Source organism: Schistocerca gregaria, chromosome 3 (genome assembly GCF_023897955.1).
Source record: "Schistocerca gregaria isolate iqSchGreg1 chromosome 3, iqSchGreg1.2, whole genome shotgun sequence".
In the NCBI taxonomy this organism is placed as follows: Eukaryota; Metazoa; Arthropoda; class Insecta; order Orthoptera; family Acrididae; genus Schistocerca; species Schistocerca gregaria.
The window spans coordinates 249,148,703-249,169,339 of NC_064922.1; the positions used below are offsets into that span (position 1 = coordinate 249,148,703).

At 40.2% G+C, this 20,637-nt stretch overlaps 1 protein-coding gene across 1 annotated transcript in view; it reads left to right on the plus strand.

Moving 5' to 3' along the window:
* LOC126354600 (C2 domain-containing protein 3-like) overlaps positions 1 to 20,343 on the plus strand; it is a 70,613-nt gene extending 50,270 nt beyond the window's left edge. Inside the window, exons 11-12 of the mRNA XM_050004351.1 lie at positions 13,197 to 13,462; positions 18,157 to 20,343. Coding sequence (XP_049860308.1) covers positions 13,197 to 13,462; positions 18,157 to 19,348 — 1,458 coding nt within the window. The 3' untranslated portion in view covers positions 19,349 to 20,343. The remainder of the gene's footprint in view (positions 1 to 13,196; positions 13,463 to 18,156) is intronic.
* Positions 20,344 to 20,637: the final 294 nt, after the last annotated feature.

Consider the following 20,637-nt stretch of genomic DNA (forward strand, 5'->3'; position numbering starts at 1 on the left):
CTGCAGTTCCCACGACCTCCCGTCCAGGAACTGCTCCCTCTCCCTGGCCAAAGAAGTACCCCCCCCCCCCCCCCCCCTTCTTTAGCACCTGTCGATGATCGGGCTCCCTCCTGGGACCCCTCTCCCCAGTGTCTCTTAGACCCGAAGACTCCTACCACCACTTGGCCATGAGATGCACCGTCTGTGCACCCCAAGGTCACACACTGTCTTTCGGTTCCTGATCTTGCAGATGCCTGTACTCCCTCTGTGCCGCCCTCCTCCACCTGTGAAAGAGGAAAAGAAGAAACATAAATCCCAAGGCAAGGCACCCCCTGTGCTCTGGAAGTGCCATATTTATGGATGTCACCACATCCTTGTCGGTGATGACTACTGACTGAGAGACATGACCTCCTTTGGCTTCTTTATGTCTAACTTGGACTCTTGCCACACAATCATCCAGTGGAATTGCAACGGTTACTATCATCACATGCTGGAAGTGCGTCTTGTCTCCTCCTATTCTGTGTTCTGTCTTGTTCTTCAAGAAATGCGTTTCTGTGATGGCCACTCTCCAACATTTTGTCGTTATTGGGCGTTCTATCAGAACCGTACCAACCCCATGATAGCATCTGGTGGGGTCTGCACTTTGGTTTGCTCTGATGTCGTTAGTGACTGGATCCCACAATGTATAAACTTGGAAGCAATAGTGCTCCGAGTGCAAACGACTCTGGCAATCACCATTTGCAATGTCGACCTTCCTCCAGGTAGGGCACTTCCTTATGCTGAACTGTCTACCTTAATCCAGCTACTCCAGCCCCTGTTCTCCTCCTTGGGGACTTCAATGCATACCACACCTGTGGTTGAATTTCACTTCAGCGAGTAGGGGTCTCCTAATTGACCAACTTATCATGGACCTCAATTTGTGTCTTCTCAATGATGGTTCCCAAAACCCACTTCAGTGCTGCTCATGGCACCTTCTCCGCTATTGATTTCATGATCACCTCCCCTACCATCACGGCTTCCTTACATACTCATAAGTCATCCCATGATACCTTTGTGACAGTGACCAGTTTCTGGTGATGCTATTGTTCCCCTGCTGCCGTTGGGTGGCTTGCGGAGTATAAATGTAGATGTAGATGTAGATGTAGAAGGGCCCCCATGTTGGGTATTCCGCAGGGCCAGTTGGCCTTTATATACATCTACTGTACACTTTAACACCTCCCTCTCAAATTCCATTGTTGTAGTTGTGCAAGGTGTGTCTGCCACTGTTCTTCATGCTGCTGACACTGCTGTCCCCCTATCCGCAGGTCCCCCATGTCATCGACTAGTACCATGGTGGACCCAGGATGTCGCTGTTGCTGTGTAGAACTGCTGACAGGTGCTGCAGCGATTTAAGCAACACCCTTCACAGACCAACCTCCTCGCTTTTTAAGTGTCTCCATGCTACCTTATTGAGCGGAGTAAAAAGAAATGCTGCGAGCGCTATATTTCCTCCCTGGGGACATATGTCTCTTCCTCACAGGTTTGGTCCACGCTCCATAGCCTTCTGGGCTGCCAGTGACTGGGGGTCTTAACCTCCAAGGTGCTCTTTGCGCTGATCCATTGGTTCTCGTGGAACACCTCACAAAACTCTTTGCAATGGCATCAACATCCTCTTCCTATCCTACTACCTTTCTCTGGCAGAAGCGCAGAGTTGAGCAGACTCCCCCTCTGTTTCATCCTGCACCATGCTGAGCCCTATAATGCACCCTTCACTGAATTGGAATTCTTGCAGACTCTTACCTCTTCCTGAGACATGGCCCCAGGCCCAGATTCAATCCACAACCAGATGATTCAATACTTGGACGTACCCCAGAGGCAACATGTCCAGTGTCTTCAACTGCATTTGGTTCGCTGGTGCTTTTCCATCACAGTGGTGAGACACTATAGTTATCCCCATCCTTAAGCCCAGGAACAACCCAATGCCTCTTGACAGCTACTGCCCAATTACCCTGATGAATATACTTTGTAAACTGTGCGAGAGGATGGTCAGCTTCAGATTATTTGGGTACTTGAATCTCAGTGTCTTTTGTCCCCATATCAGTGTGGCTTCTGGTCAGGACGCTCTCCAACTGACCATTTACTCAGATTGGAATCAGCCATCCGATAGGCCTTTACTCACGGCTGGCACCTTGTCGCAGTCTTCTTAGACCTACATAAGGCATACAATATGCCTTGGCACCATCATATTTTAGTTACCCTCTGTGACTGTGGCTTCTGTGGTCCCCTTCTGACTTTTATCCGCGAGCTTTTATCTCACTATGTTTTACGGGTTTGAGTTGTCACTTCACTCAGCACCCTTCAGATTCAGGAGAATGGTATCGCACACAGTTCGTTCTAAGTGTCACACTTTTCCTTATTGCCATCAATGGAGTTGTGGCCTCTGCTGGGCCTCTGATTACCCCGGCATTGTACATCGACGATATTTGCATCTGGTGCAGCTCCCACTTGGTAGCATGTGCTAAGCGCCGACTCCAAGGCGCCATCTGATGGGCCTCTGCGTGGGCCACCTCCCATGGTTTCCAGTTTTCTCCCTCCAAAATGTGGGTTATGCATTTTTGTCGTCGACCTACAGTACACCCGGATCCAGAACTTTATTTAGGCGACTAGCTCTTCGATGTTGTATGGGCCTTATTTTTTATAACAGGCTGGCAAGGCTGCCCCATGTTTGCCACTTAAAGACTACATGTATGCTGAAGCTTAATGCTCTCCGTCTCCTGGCCCACACATCTTGGGGTGCAGACTGTTCCACTTTTCTCCATCTTTACTATGCTCTGGTCTTGTCCAGACTAGATTATGGAAGTTGGGTTTATAGCTCAGTAGCTCCTTCCACTTTGAAACTGCTTGACCCTGTCCATCATTGTGGGGTACGTCTTACAATTGGTGCCTTTCGCACTAGTCCCGTTGATAGTCTCCTCCCCTAAGAGGGGGTTCCCCCTGTACCCATACAATGGAGCCAACTCCTTGTTTCTTATGCAGTTGCTATTCGCCAATTTCCTGACCATCCTGTGTACCCTGTGCTCTTTGCCAATGAGGGATGTGTACCTCCTAACACCCACCCACAGGTGGGACTGCCAGTTGGCATGTGTCTCACCTCCCCCTGTCGGGATCTCCATCTCCAGTCACTGGACTGCACCCTGTGTCTTTCCTCTCATATCCCTCCCCCCCCCCCTCACCCCCCCACCCCCTCCCCCCTTGGATGGTGCCTAGATGCCTAGACCACAGGTTAGGACCAATTTACTCCAGGGTCATAAGATCTCTCTTGCATCTACAGTTTTCCAGCATTTTATATGTGCCATACTTGCAGAGTTCCAGGGTGCCACCACCTTTTACACTGATGGTTCTAAGGCTATTGATTAGGGGGAACACGCTTCACGTCTCCTGCTGGCTTCGAACATAAATTATTGCCGGGATTATGTAGTGTGTTCAGAGCAGAGCTTCTAATCATTCACAGGGCCCTCCTTTTTGTCTCTCAGGACTCCCTCCACAGTGTTTTAATTTGTTGAGACTCAATGAGCAGCCCACACGCTATCGACCGATTCTTCTCTCGTCACTCTTTTGTCTGTGCTATCCATGACCTCCTCTCTTCCCTTAAGGGTGCCGCCTGTTCAGTTGTCTTTCTCTGGGTCCCAAGTCATGTGGGCATCCCAGGGAATGAACTGGCTGACAGTTTGGCTAGAGAAGCAGATACTTACCACTCATTTCCTTTCATGATTCCAGGGAGTCTACTGCAGTCTGGTGCTCTTCCTTCTGCTCCTCTTGGAAGGAGTCCACTGTTTTATGCTGTTTACTCATTGATCATACCCAGCTCACCCATTGTTTCCACCTACGTAATGATCCATCCTCACAATGTTGTTGTGGAGCCAGAATGACAATATCTCGCATTTTGGTGGAATCTCCCCTTTTTTTGCACTTTATTTTAAATATAGTCTTTCTGATTTCTTAAATTTAATATTAGCAGACAATCCAAGGATGGTTGAACTGGTGCTGTTTCCTCTGTGAAAGTGGTTTTTATTTCCAGATATAAGGTTCCACTTTATTCTTGGAGCAGGGGGAGATTGGTTGTAGTTGGGACTTCTTTTCCAGTCTTCTCAGTCTGTGACCCCATGATCGCCTCCTTTTTTCCAGTTTTTAGATTTGGTCTCACCTTTTATGCCTTTACTGTGTGTGTTTCATGTTCATTATTTTATAATTTGACTCCCCTGACTGGATCTGTCTACTTTTAGCGGATCCTCTTTCTTCTGTGACTAACTTTGGAATCACTGGACTGATGACCTCGCCGTTTGGTCCCATAACCCCTCTTAATTAATCAATCAATCAAGTGCACTTGGGAGGTGAGAATTAAGAATTATAGTCAAGAGAACTAGCAGTATGCAAAATATGAATAGAGAGTAACAGTGAAATATAACTATCTTACTGTTCTGTCTAATAAAGAGGGAGAAAATTTCTACTATCAAGTGGCAGCAGATACAGATATAAACAGGAGATTACACAAACCCTATCTTTTCAAACTTGATTTTCTGGCAAAAAGGACTATGCAGGAATTAAATGAAAAGTAATTTTGGATGGAAGGTAATAGGAGACATGGTAGAACAGGATGTGAAGAATATTAATAGTTGAAATACTTTGCATGTCTTGCTTTTCTCCTAGCCCTCAAACAAGAGAGCTACAGTTCCAAAAATTAAATATTTTTATTTCCTTCCTTCACACTTTCTTAAAAGGGTTCAGAGCCTGCAGAAACTAACAATTTAGAATATTTTGTTTTAAAGATTTAAGTTTATTGGGAGATTGTAAACTGTTAATGCAAGTCAGTATCTTATAAATTTGTCTAATTCCATTTTCTTTCTTTCATTTGCTATGATTATCTCATCCCTTCATTTTTCCATACTCATAGTCCTGCTTGATTAGTTTTACCCAGGGAATTAGATGCTACTGCTAATCTATTTGAAACTGTCTAACACCTTTTGAGAATTTTTTTTAGTTTTAGGATGATGTTATTAGTGAATGTTTACAAATAAGTAGTTGTCAGTTTTGTGCGTCTGTTAAGTTGTATAATAATGTAGTGTAAGCTGACTGGACAAAATATTGGTCACACCCTTAAAATAATGCATTGATTTCTTCGGAGCACTGCAGATGTTGTAGAGCTGGCACCTGATGGTCAACTGTCCCTCTACAACTGACCTTAGTCACGGAAGTGAGGTGGTGCAAGTGTGTCAGATGTTTATATGGAATCAGCACTCCATCCTCAGGCCATGAGTGGCCTACCGGGACCATCTGACCGCCGTGTCATCCTCCAAGGAGGATGCGGATAGGAGGGGCGTGGGGTCAGCACAGCGCTCTCCCGGTCGTTATGATGGTATTCTTCATCGAAGCCGCGCTACTATTTGGTCAAGTAGCTCCTCAATTGGCATCACAAGGCTGAGTGCACCCCGAAAAATGGCAACAGCGCATGGCGGCTGGATGGTCACCCATCCAAGTGCCGGCCACGCCCAACAGCACTTAACTTCAGTGATCTCACGGGAACTGGTGTATCCACTGCGGCAAGGCCATTGCCTTATATGGAATCAGCATAGTAAAATTCACTAGTGTTGAAAAGCACAAAAGCACAAAAACACGACAGTGAAAAGAGAAAGGTGAGTAATCACCCACCGTCACTGTAAATATTTACCTACGAATCCTACTTGTTCGCTCTGTACAGGAAAGGAGTACTCTGTGCTGTGAGTAGTAGTGTAACTGAAAGGAAATCACAAACTATGTGTAATCTCAGTCTTATTTGTCCATGCATAGTGAACAGAGAGTAGTCTCTTGGTGAAGTTGACAACGTAATACCACAAAGGTGCCATTTGGATCCTGTTTTGCAGGGTAGAAATCTTGGCTGCCTGGAATAGGCCAGACAAAGGCCAAAGTCTCAGTATCCTTGGATGTGCCACAGAATGTCATTTTGAGGCTTTGGAAATTGTTTTGAGACCTAGGAGATGTCTGCCATAGGCTGGTACGAGGTCAACCAAAAATAACCAACCTACGGCGGATCGATATTTGGCCAAACTGCCCAAAGAAATTGGAGTACATCTGCAAGACAGTTGGCTGCAGAGCTTGCAGCTGTCTCGGAAGTTACTGTTTCCCAACAAACTGTGTATCAGAGACAGAGAACAACACGGCTGTTTGCCGTATGTCTATGCTTGCGCATTCTGCTCACTCCAGCACAGAGATGGACCCATGTATTGTGGAGTCAACAACATCGAAATTGGACAATGAATGAGTGGAGGAATGCGTTCTTCATAAAGGAATTCTGCTTCAGTCGGAAAAAATAATTCTTGTTTCACATTACTCTGGAGATAACCTGGTAGCCAGTACAACACCAGGAACACCATGGAAAGATACCTGTTTGGTGGTGATGGTTTCATGGTGTGGAGAGACATCATGCTGAATGGCTATATGGAGCTGCACATCTTAGTTGGGGGTTGGACGAATATTGTAAACATTTAGAAGTAGAGAGATGAGGTACTGCTATCACATGTCGCCGTTTCAGAGCTGTAGTTGGTCCAGACTAAGTCTTCATGGACGACAACATCAGTCTGCACTGAGCTGCTCTGGTGAATGAACTTATTGAATGTGTCACGTGGATTTGCCAGCAACGTCCCAGTATTTGAATGATATAGAACGTGCCTGGGATGCATCAGAGAGGTGAATTGCATTCAGTGTCATCGAAGACACTTCCTGACCTCTTCTCCACTCTTGCTGAGGAATAGGATCGACTGCCAAAAGAGCTCTTGAACCATCTCATAGAGAGCATGCCATGTTGCACGTTGCTGTGCATCATATTTGGTTGTTAGGGAGAGCCATATCCTCTGTTGGCAGCTCATTTTACTGTGGAAGAGATTTCCTAGTTGTGTTATTTTCTTACAAAAATGTATCTTAGCTATCAGATCATTTCTAAGATTATGTTTCATGCACTGTGGAAGCCACATGTCATGTGATTAAGCTGTAGCTTGTTCATTAATCCATCTGATACCCTGATAAAGCAATATGCCCTCTTTTCATGATTACGCTTAACTTTAGGGCACTAGTGTAGGCTGACATGCAGTGGTGACAGAAATGAGGTATTGTGATGAATGTTTCCATGACCACACCATGAAGAAGTAAGGAAGTGTCAAATTTTGTGGTGTAGCAATGTGGACACCCCACCCTCTCCCACCCATGAACCATGGACCTTGCCACAGTGGGATGAACTGCATGCCCCAGCAATACATAATGCTATACCATAGGTGCAGCATAAAGAATTTAACAAAAAGGTAAACAATAAGGAGATGGGGTGTGGATAAGTGGAAAGTACTAGATAGAGGTGGTTGTTTGTTAGGCAATGTATATCTGAAGCAGGGGAAAAGGATACAGTAGAAAACAAATCGGTAGCTTTGAAAAGTGAAAAGGGGAAAGGAGTAGAGGATCACACAGGTAAAAAGACAAGGTCTAGTGGAAATCCATGGGATAACTCCAGAAACATTGAATTTAATTGGCAAAAGAAGAAAATATGAAAGTGCACCAATTGCAGCATGTGAAAGCGAATACAGACATCTAAAACAGTGAGATTGACAGAAAGTGAAAATGGCTATGCAAGAAAGACAGGAGCACAAGAGCAAGGTTGTAGAAGTATGCATAATTAGGGAAAATATAGATGCTGAGAAGCAAGTGTATGAATATCAAGAGCTCAGATGTTAAGTCAGGACTGAGCAAAGAAGGAAAAGCTGAAAGGTGGATGGAATATATATCAAGGGTCTATATATAAGGGGAGCAGACTTCAAAACAATTTTAAAAAATATTGATGGTAATTATTAAAGTTGTTGTTGTTGTGGTCTTCAGTCCTGAGACTGGTTTGATGCAGCTCTCCATGCTAATATATCCTGTGCAAGCTCCTTCATCTCACAGTCCCTACTGCAACCTACATCCTTCTGAATCTGCTTAGTGTATTCATCTCTTGGTCTCCCTCTACGATTTTTACCCTCCACGCTGCCCTCCAATGCTAAATTTGTGATCCCTTGATGCCTCAAAACATGTCCTACCAACCGATCCCTTCTTCTAGTCAAGTTGTGCCACAAACTTCTCTTCTCCCCAATCCTATTCAATACCTCCTCATTAGTTACGTGATCTATCCACCTTATCTTCAGTATTCTTCTGTAGCACCACATTTCGAAAGCTTCTATTCTCTTCTTGTCCAAACTAGTTATCGTCCATGTTTCACTTCCATACATGGCTACACTCCAAACAAATACTTTCAGAAACGACTTCCTGATACATAAATCTATATTCGATGTTAACAAATTTCTCTTCTTCAGAAATGCTTTCCTTGCCATTGCCAGTCTACATTTTATATCCTCTCTACTTCGACCATCATCAGTTATTTTACTTCCTAAATAGCAAAACTCCTTTACTACTTTAAGTGTCTCATTTCCTAATCTAATTCCCTCAGCATCACCCAACTTAATTCGACTACATTCCATTATCCTCGTTTTGCTTTTGTTGATGTTCATCTTGTATCCTCCTTTCAAGACACTGTCCATTCCATTCAACTGCTCTTCCAAGTCCTTTGCTGTCTCTGACAGAATTACAATGTCATCGGCGAACCTCAAAGTTATTATTTCTTCTCCATGGATTTTAATACCTACTCCAAATTTTTCTTTTGTTTCCTTTACTGCTTGCTCAATATACAGATTGAATAACATCGGGGACAGGCTACAACCCTGTCTCACTCCCTACCCAACCACTACTCCCCCTACCCAACCACTGTTCCCCTATCATGCCCCTAGACTCTTATAACTGCCATCTGGTTTCTGTACAAATTGTAAATAGCCTTTCGCTCTCTGTAATTTACCCCTGCCACCTTTAGAATTCGAAAGAGAGTATCCAGTCAATGTTGTCAAAAGCTTTCGTAGGTTTGCCTTTCCTTTATCCTTCTTCTAAGATAAGTCTTAAGGTCAGTATTGCCTCACATGTTCCAACATTTCTACGGAATCCAAACTGATCCTCCCCGAGGTCGGCTTCTATCAGTTTTTCCATTCGTCCGTAAATAATTCGTGTTAGTATTTTGCAGCTGTGGATTATTAAACTGATAGTTCGGTAATTTACACATCTATCAACACCTGCTTTCTTTGGGATTGGAATTATTATACTCTTCTTGAAGTCTGAGGGTATTTCGCCTGTCTCGTACATCTTGCTCACAAGGTGGAAGAGTTTTGTCAGGACTGGCTCTTCCAAGGCCATCAGTAGTTCTAATGGAATGTTGTCTACTCCCGGGGCCATGTTTCGACTCAGGTCTTTCAGTGCTCTGTCAAACTCTTCGCGCAGTATCGTACCTCCCATTTCATCTTCATCTACATCCTCTTCCATTTCCATAATATTGTCCTCAAGTACATCGCCCTTGTATAGACCCTCTATATACTCCTTCCACCTTTGTGCTTTTCCCTCTTTGCTTAGAACCGGGTTTCCATCTGAGCTCTTGATATTCATACAAGTGGCTCTCTTTTCTCCAAAGGTCTCTTTAATTTTCCTGTAGGCAGTATCTATGTTACCCCTAGTGAGATAAGCCTCCACATCCTTACATTTGTCTTCTAGCCATTCCTGCTTAGCCATTTTGCACTTCCTGTCGATCTCATTTTTGAGACATTTGTATTCCTTTTTGCCTGCTTCATTTACTGCATTTTTATGTTTTCTCCTTTCATCAATTAAATTCAATATTTCTTCTGTTACCCAAGGATTTCTACTAGCCCTAATCTTTTTACCTACTTGTTCCTTTGCTGCCTTCACTACTTCATCCCTCAAAGCTACCCATTCTTCTTCTACTGTATTTCTTCCCCCATTCCTGTCAATTGTTCCCTTATGCTCTCCCTGAAACTCTGTACAACCTTTGGTTTAGTCAGTTTATCCGGGTCCCATTTCCTTAAATTTCCACCTTTCTGCAGTTTCTTCAGTTTTAATCTACAGGTCATAACCAATAGATTGTGGTCAGAGTCTACATCAGCCCCTGGAAATGTCTTACAATTTAAAACCTGGTTCCTAAATCTCTGTCTTACCATTATATAATCTATCTGATACCTTTTAGTATCTCCGGGATTCTACCATGTGTACAACCTTCTTTTATGATTCTTGAACCAAGTGTTAGCTATGATTGAGTTATGCTCTGTGCAAAATTCTAACAGACGGCTTCCTCTTTCATTTCTTAGTCCCAATCCATATTCACCTACTATGTTTCTTCTCTCCCTTTTCCTACTGTCGAATTCCAGTCACCCATGACTATTAAATTTTCGTCTCCCTTCCCTACCTGAATATTTTTTTTATCTCATCATACATTTCTTCAATTTCTTCGTCATCTGCCGAGCTAGTTGGCATACAAACTTGTACTACTGTAGTAGTTCGTGTCTATCTTGGCCACTATAATATGTTCACTATGCTGTTTGTAGCAGCTTACCCACACTCCTATTTTTTATTCATTATTAAACCTACTCCTGCATTACCCCTATTTGATTTTGTATTTATAACCCTGTATTCACCTGCCCAGAAGTCTTGTTCCTCCTGCCACCGAACTTCACTAATTCCTACTATATCTAACTTTAACTTATCCATTTCCCTTTTCAAATTTTCTAACCTACCTGCCCGATTAAGGGATCTGACATTCCTCGCTCCGATCCGTAGAACACCAGCTTTCTTTGTCCTCATCCTCTTGAGTAGTCCCCGCCCGGAGATCCGAATGGGGGACTATTTTACCTCTGGAATATTTTACCCAAGAGAACGCCATCATCATTAACCATACAGTAATGCTGCATGCCCTCGGGAAAAATTACGGCTGTAGTTTCCCCTTGCTTTCAGCCATTCACAGTACCAGCACAGCAAGGCCGTTTTGGTTATTGTTACAAGGCCAGATCAGTCAATCATCCAGACTGTTGCCCCTGCAACCCTCCGTTGTGGTTGCACCTACGGTACGGCTATCTGTATCATTGAGGCACGCAAGCCTCCCCACCAACGGCAAGGTCCATGGTTCATGGGGGAATTATTAATAGAAGAATGGAAAAATTGATAGAGGCCAACATTGGGGTAGATCAGTTTGACTTCCAGAAAAAATGTAAGAACACATGAGGTAGTACCAACCCTACGACTTATCTTAGAAGATAGATTAAAGCATTAAAGAAAGGCAAGCTACATTTGCAGCATTTGTAGATTTAGAGAAAGCATTTGACAATGTTGGCTTGAGTACCTTCTTGAAATATTGAAGTTAGCAAATGAAAAATAAAGGCACAGAATGATTATTTACAGCTTGTACAGAAAGCAGACTGCAGTTATAAGAGTGTTAAGGACAAGAAAAGGAGACTGATGGAAGTGATAAGGGGTTGTAGCATATCTCTGATGTTGTTCAGTCTGTACGCTGAGAAACTGTGAAGGAAACCAAGTATAAAATTGAAAAGGGATTAAAGTTCTGGGAGAATAAATATGAAGGTTTGTTGATGACACTGTCATTTTGTCAGAGATGGGAAAAGGACTTAGAAGAGTAGTTGAACGGAATGGAAGAGATTATAAAATGAACACCAGTAAAAGTAAAACAAGGGTAATGGAATGTTGTTGACATAAATAGGGTGATGCCAAGGGAATTAATAAGGAATTGAATCAATAATAGTAGTTGGTGAGTTTTGTTGTTCGGGAAACAAAATAAGTGATGGTGGCTGAAATAGGGAAGATATAAATGTGGACTGTCAATAGAAAAGAAATGAATCTATGAAAAAGAAATATGTTAACACTGGATATAAATTTAAATATCAGGAACTCTTTCTGGATGTGTTTGGAGTATAGTATTGTATGGAAGTGAAAGGCAAATGGTAGGCAATTCAGACAAGGGAAAGGTAAAAGATCTTGAAATGTAGTGTTATAATGCTGAAGATTAGATGGCTTGATTGAATAACGAATGGCGAGGTACTGTAGTGAAGAAATTTGTGACACATTACTAAAAGAAGGGGTTAATTGACAGGACACATACTGAGGCATCGAGGAATTATCGATTTGGTAATGTAAGGAAGTGTGAGGGGTAAAAATTGAAGAGGAAGATCAAGGTTTGAACACAGTAAGCAAGTTCAGATGGTTATGAGTTGCAGTAGTTATGCAGAGACAAAGAGGCTTGCACAGGGTAGACTAGCATGGAAAGCTGCATCAAACCATTCTTCAGAATGACAACGATGACTCCACCACCACCACTACCACCACCACCACCACCACCACCAACAACAACAACAACAACAACAGTACAACACAACCCAACAGCAGCAGCAATGTGGGCTGCGCAATTTGTCTACAAGGAATGGTGTACCAATTTCAACCATGTGGCACCTCATAAGAACAGTGGTCTTAAGAGATTCTAACTGACATGAAGCGAAGATAAGTGTTACATCTTCGTCAGTGTATGCAGGTGTATGTCAAGCAGTTTCAGGGTGAACATTGTCAAGTGAATTGCATGCAATGGACATTTGGACTTGGGAGTTGTGACTGGACATTGGCAGAGGCATGTAATGTGATCTGATTATTTGTGCTTTTGTCCCTTTTCAAATGATGCAAGGTGTCAAGTGCACTGATGGCTCAATAGACACTTAACCTTCAGTGTGTTTGGATGGTGTAGTTCAGCATGGAGGTGGTTCTCTGATGTTTGGATGCGTTTTTCTTACCATGACTTAGGTCCACCCATTCAGGTTACTCAGAACCAGGATGTTTATTTCAACATTATTGGTGTCCAAGTGTGGCCTTTCTATATCTTCATGATGAGAATGCTGTTGACACTCCCAACTGCCAAGATGATGACAACCATGTTCACAGGACTGCATGCATGTATTCCTCAACTGTCCCATTAAATCTGCATATCTTAATCCTATAGAAAACATCTAGAACTATTTGGAACATGAGGTGAAATATAGTAATCAGCATACCCACAATGTGGTAATCTATGGGATCTAATCATCAATGAATGACCTCAGGCACTTGTGGACTCCTTTCCTCTCTTAATTTTTGACCTTCATCAATGCTAGAGGAGGTGCTACATGGTGATGTCGTCTGGGAGTGACTAATTTTTTGTCCAGTGTGCTTAATCTAAGTAAACTTATAAAATCATTTTATAAAATAGAATTTGCCTTCACTTTATTCAATTTTTGCTACAGATCAACATCACACCACTTGAAAGTCTGACCAGATTCAGCATTCAACAGCTGTCCGAAGATTATCAGAAACTGCCACTACTACAACAAGCAGCATCATTGTTTGATACCGCAGGCATAAAACATAATAAGAGTAAGATGGAAACGAACAGTATATCATCAGTGGATCATTCTCTCGAGGGTATCCACTGCCCTACTGCATCTGGCTCTGCGATACCTGGCCTTGACGATTTTGGAGACATCTCCTCATTTCTTTCAAGTGCACTTAAGTGAGTTTCTGGTTATTATATGATTTAATGATAAAAGTTTTCCAAGGCATTTGCAACCATAATTTCATCCACATGAAGTTATTTAATTTAGAAAGTCAGGTTATTTAATTAAGAAAGTGAATAATAGATACATAATCAATGATGGAATTTTCAGATCTCATTTGTTCCCCAAGGATGTTTATTATTATATAGTTAGTTTTAATTTTGTTTGAAATCTAAAACATCAAACATCATTATTATATTGGTTTCTTGGACAAGCATTGAGGATGCATATAAAAATTGTGAACAGTTCATACACGGTGTTGTGGAATCTATACATATGTTCGACAGAGATGGAAGAAATTTGAAGTTTAATGTTCCATTAACTCACTCATTAGCATTAGAAAATTAATTGCATCATATTTATATGGCTGAGGGTGCCATACTGGCAATTGCTGTACGTTATTTAAGAATGCAGTACCTAAGCCATAATGGACAGCTGGGGATTTGAATATTGCTCATCCTGAGCATGAGTACAGTTAAGACAACTTCACAAGCTTTGATTGTGGTACAGTCAGAAAAGAGTGCATTTCTGTTGGCAGATTGTGATTCATATTTTGGAGTGTTTTTAAACCTGGATGCAACAGTGACAAAAAAGAGGTGCACCTATCAGTGATTAAGCATTTATATTGAACTGTTGAAAGTTGTTGAGAGTATGGTCAGATAAGGTTCTGTATGTTTGTCAGGGGATGCCAACCTGCTCAAAATGGCAGCACAGTTTATGCTCATACAAAGACAAAAATAAAATGTTCTGTCAGTCAAGATTGCACATTTCTGTTTGCAGTAGAGTTCACACTTGCTCCTATTGAATGAATTGCTCTGGCATGACTCATGACCATTGTTCACATTGTCAGTTGTACTATTACTCTTCTCTTAAATTACTGTCAGCAGAATTGAAGTTGTGAAGAACGGTTTTGTGTTGTGTCTAGATAGCTCAATTGGTAAAAGCGTTGCTTTTGAAAAGAAAGGTTCCGGTCGTACTCCAGGCACACAGTTTTGTCAAGAAAGAAGGGAAGGCTGAAAAGATACAACGTGAGGGAGAGACTTGAAGACAGTATCATCAAAAGGGAAGAGAATGTGGATAGAGATAGGATGAGGATAGTATACTGTGAGGATAATTCGACAAAATATTGAGGTACTATACAAGGAATCTGGAGATGAAAATATTCATTCGGAACTATGAGATCTTTGGGAAAACCAACCATGATAAAACTTTCACATGGTATGTGAAATATAGGAGACAGACAAACTACTCTCAGACTTTAAGACAAACCCAATAATGTCAGTACCAAGGAAGACATGCCCTAAGAGGCATGAGTATTCCAAATATCCATTTAATAAATCATAGTTGGAAAATACAGACATGAATTACGTGCAGAAGTGGCTCCTAGCTAACCTGGTGGAAAATCATTAGTGACTTATTCAGTGTTTTGTGGATCATAATTCTTACCTCTCGCTATGATGTGGAACAAGTGAGTTTTACAGTGATAGGACATATTCTAAGTGGAAAATGTGGCAACTTGCTGACCCTTTACTTGATTTCTTAAGCGATTTTGTGATGTGGTTACAGTGATTTATAAAGGGTTATTAGTGCAGTGGAATTACAATTTTACATTCTCCAATTTTACATTTTTTGTGATTCTATGCCATAAATTTGAAACCTCTAACCCATAAGATCAATGCAAAAAATTCCCCGATTTTATGTTTCTTCCTAGTAAGGTTTACCTTATTTCTACATTCTTACTCGATGTCTCGCTCGACTTCATCCTGTTCCTGCCATTGACTTTTGATGTGACTAAATGAGTTATAAGTGGCACAAAAGAAAGATGATTTTTACCACTAGTGGTGGCAGAGTTGGGGGAATATTTAGGCTGTTGTTGAGAGGGGAAACATGAGAGAGGATGTTGATGTAATCCATGATTGGTGTTGCCAACACAACTTACAACACTTGGCTTCATTGCGCAATTGTGATGCAACTAGGTTGTGGCATTTTCTTGTTCCACTTATAACTTAAATCTTGTCTTTTGCATGTACTTCTGACATACTGTATTCAGTAACAATATTGATCGTAAACTTTTAAATTAAAATACTTGAGTCTCAAAAAATTTGCTTGCTCAGCTTCAAGAAGATGTCGACCATTTCTGAGCTCTTATTGGCTGGTGACTTGTTGCATCACCCAGCAGCCAGTGCAGCCACCATACCACACTAACACTTGTAAAATGAACTTGCCTGCTAGATGTGTGGTAAGAGATAGTGGCCCTTTGATGGCAGGAGTGCAGGTAGGGGTGGAAGCATTTTGGGAAGTGCTGAAAATATACTTTTCATACAGATGGCAGAGACATCGCACAGAAATAGAACAAGGGTTTTAAAGACTTTTGTTGTCAAATGTGACATGATACTGTTGCAGCTACTACACACACTACGCATGTATGTACTTTGCACCACACACTGTAGATCATAAAGATTTGCGTCAGTGATAGGCATGAAGCAAAACTGTAGTGGCTGAGCTTTCTTGTAAATTTACATTTTACACGGTGTACAGAAATTCACTGTGTCGACTTCTAATAAGCTTGTAATGTCAATTGTGGGAGTAAACTCATTTTTCACATCCCTGTTTCTCTCATCAAGAGAAGAGAAACACACAGCCCACATGTTGGATTCCAATCCCTTTCAGTGTTTTTCACAGTTTTTGGTTTAATTCACCATGTTCATAAATTTTTGCTTTTTCTGGATGAGCACAAAGGAAAGATCTCTCAAAAAGGCATGTTTTGCCATATAATTTGTGGTCATAACGTGTTGGAAAATAGCTTGATTACCTTGTACCCAGATAGCAATTTCAATTTTTGGGAAGTTTTTTCTTGCTGTTACACAACTGTGATTTTTTAAGCTCTGATAAAATTCATTACCACAAATTATTGTATAAACTCTGTGTTGTACATTTAATTTCCTTCATTTTTACAGATTTTATAAAATGTAGTGCAGAGAATTTCAATTTGTAATCATAAATGCCAATTACAAATGTTTTTGCTTCTATTCTGGAGATTTTAACGTTTTCTGTGATTTTGCTTTTTCTTCAATTTTGCGTTTTTTAAGTCTAGACCACATGAAAACATAGAAAAGGGATTTCACTGTAAGTACCTCCGGGGTTTCAGAAGCCAACTATACAGAAACTACAAGACATACAGAAAACAGACACATATCAGTGGATAGGCCCTGCAAGTTTTTAACTTGCATTACAGGTGCTTCTTTTGGGCACTATTTGTGATGTGACAGATCTCAACACAATCTCAGATGTGTAACAACATGTAATGTTGTTTATGGTTTTCTGCAGTTCTCGCTTGCATGTGTCGTTGATTTCTTCGGGCTCCTGGTAGATGATTTCTAGCTCATTTTCTTTGCACCTCCTAGCAGCCAACTTCAGATAATCTGTTGTGTCACCCATGGATTGTTTTATCTTTCATAGCTTTTACCTTTTATTTGTAAATAACCAACAGATTTAGCAAATTCAAGGGCACAAAGGGCATGAATTAGTCCATTATATGCCACAGTGTGTATTACGAATCAAAACTTGTAGAGATGTTCTATCCACAGAAATTTTTCATTTTTCTGTATGTCTTCTAGTGTTCATGCATTTTTCTTCTGAAACCCTGTAAGTTTTTTCCGTACATGAATCAGTATTTGAACAATTATGATTATTGAAGTTTTCAAATGAATCTGGTCAATGTAGTTCCCATTCATGTTGTTAAATTATTATGTTTTTATGTAAGCAATAGAATGTTTGAATGGGAATACTGAGAAACCCCACATGTCCATTTTTTGACAAAACTGAGTTTTGAACTTAAACCATGATTTAGAGAAACACCATATGTTGTGGATTTTCTGTGTTGTTATGTAGCCATTGTATCACCTAAACTGAAGAGAAACTCTCAGATGTACAAAAGGTATGAGCTTTCTCAAAATTTATGTTGTCAGCACTGTTTTGAATCGAGAGAATAATCAGTGTGTGCCTGTAAATGACAGGAAACTGCATGACTTGTAGCGATTTTTACTATTCTTGCCAATAGAAGAAATTACCCAGAACTTCTACACTGGCATTCACAATTGGTCAACATGTGTCGAGGAATTAATCATGTGTGGATTATAATTGCAAAGTGTGTGGAAAATAGGCATGATTTGTTTGATTTTTGCCCACATTAGCAATAACGTATGAGTTAAATGATGATTTATACTTGTTTATTACAAAATATTGAGAAACTCCACATGTTCACTAAATAAATTTTAACTTTACACTAAAAAAAAATGTGGAATGGCTTTCTACAGTCCATTGACATTATTTCTTCTAGAGTCATATTAAGGAAAAATGAGCAGAAAACTGGAATTTCAGTGTAATTTTAAGATCTAGAATGTTTTTTTTGCATCTCCTGAAAAGTTTAGTATTTTGGAAATGTGGGGTTTTTCAGTATTCCCATTCATTTTTGACCTCACATACAGTGACACATTCCACATTAACACAGATTTTTTTTTTTTTTTTAAGTTAAAGATGGTGATGATGTGTTGGAAATCAGTTCTTAAGAATGTGCTGTGGCTATTTGAAAATGCGGATTGTACATATTTTCCAAAATGTCTGAAATTGTAATTTCTATTTTTATTTACAGAAACAAGCTGCTTGAACTGGACGAAATAACACAAAGACTTAAGCATCGTTTAAATTCTGTCACACAAGAGGTAGAAGAAGAAGATTTATCTGCAGATCCTGAATTTGATATGGTTGATATTGCAGGGGATGAATGTTCATCATGGAATGCCGAAGATCAGACTGTTGTACCAGGAAATGTTCTGGAACCACAGAAACACCGTGAAACACAAACATCTGGTGTGACAGGGGAAAGAAATAAGTTCATTAAAAAACCCCAGCATTTTAACAATGAAAATGAGATGGTGGCATACGAGAAAGAAACTTTGCATATACAGAAAGACAATCTTACTCTAGAAAATGGTCAAAGAAACAAGTTAGATGGAGATTACAGTAAAACAGTCGACAAGTTGGCTACACTGACAATAGACAAAACCGGCCAAAATGAAATCTGTCGTAATGATTTTGATTCTCTAACCAGTTATTTTAAGGACATTGCAAGTAAAGATCTTGAATTAGAAAATGTGTTTAATCCATTGTTATTCCAGCAGTTGTTGAATTGTTCTAATCCACAACCGTTGGTCCAACAAGGAACACACAGATCTAGAGAAAATCTGTGCAGTTCCCAAGTTGGTGAGGAGTTCATTTCAAATGTGAATGAAAATATTTATAAGAACCTTCATATGAGTGATGAACGAAATGCAACAGACAACATCAGAAGGAACACACACAACAGTGAAAGAATGGAGTTTAGTCCTTCTCTGGAATCCTGCTTAGAAAATACCCATAACACAGAACATGATGTTAGAGAAAAGTCAGTAATGTGTAATGCAGGTTCAGATTCAATAACTTGTGCCACAAGGAAGAGTGTTAGCTGTGAAACTCTACTTTCAAGCAGTGAGAATCTGACAGAGGTTAAAGCTGTCAATGAAAGTGATTTTATAACAAATAATTTTAGCAGCTCTTTTCCATCAGAATTTTCTTCAGTTATGAATACTCAAGACATTGAGGATGGAAGAGTGCTGGGAGAAGACAGTGTGACAAAACCATGCAATTCCTTAAATGTTCTTCACACTATGACAAATAAAGGGAGTTTCTTAGAAGAAACAAATTCTTCTGTTTTACAAATTCAGAGGTTGGCTCCAGAAGGTGGGAATCCACCTGAGAACTCTTCACATAGTCAGCAGACTAATACTTCTGATAATCGTATCTGAAGCAGTAAAGTAATGTCTCTAATGTGAATAATAACGTTTTAATTCTGAGTAAGCAGGTTACTCAGTTTCTGTGCTTTTGTACTTTTCATACAGTTGTTACTTTTTTTTATCTACCTTGTGTGAAGTATTGCCACATAGTACTTAAGTGGCTGGGGAGTCTTTTGCCCACCAAATGAGAATGAAGTGAAGATGTAACTAGGCTCACAAAAACTGGGAGCTTGTGAGGCTGTTACTTTATTCCTTTTATCTCAAATCATGAAATGCTGAGGACTTGATAACTGCAATTACTTGTTATAAGTTAATAAGAACTCTTCCAGTGTCACCAAATGTGGTGTTCAGAAAGGAAAGTGAAACTGATTCTTAACATTGTTAGAATTAAATGACGTACTTTTGAAAGTGATGTACTGTAGAACAGTGATGTTATAAGTTACTGGAGGTAATTTTTCTTCCTTTGTTGAAAAGGAAGTTAGCAATGAGATGCTATTCAACTGAAGTTCGATGTGCTAATACTCACAGAGCACTCTCAGTGCACTGCAAGAAACCAGTACAATTTCGAAATATTACTTTCTTGTATGTTGCCTTTTTGGTGCTACTTCAAAGTATATTTTTATATAATTTTATAAATGGCTTTCAAAAGACTGTCAGCAGTTCTGACAAAATAAAGTACGCATTAGTGCCTCTGTTTAAACTGCAAAGAATATTTTACATACAATTTAAAATTAAATTGTGTAAGGTCATTGAGACTTTCTTTTTTTATTTTGGTGACAATTACTTTTTGTTAACAGTTTTCAGCCATAAATCCCCCCTGCCCCCCCTCCAAATATTGTAAAGGCCATAAGTAATAGAAATGCTGGAACAGTTTGATTTATCAAAATAGTGTGTCATGGAAAATATTAAAACAGTGTGGTTAATGGAAAACTGGTGTCTGAGAAGCAAAATTACAGACACCCCATTTACTATTGTAGGCTTTGAGTACAAAAAAAAAAAAAAAATATGTTAATGTCAGTGGTTGTACACACACTGTGAAAGAAAAGAAATGTCATAACCCGCAGAAACTTCCATCGCTTAAGAGCACTTCTGTTTCTTGTATGTATTTATTTGTATATACATTCTGTTAATAGAGTATTTACAAAAAAAAAAAAAAAAAAAAAAAAAAAAAAAAAAAACATTTAGATGGTTAAGTTTTCGCTTAACTCTAATGTGTAAATGTATTCTATTTTTGAGGAATTATGAGTAGTTATATAGTAGTGACAAAACACATTGGATGAAATTTTAACCCCTTGATGATG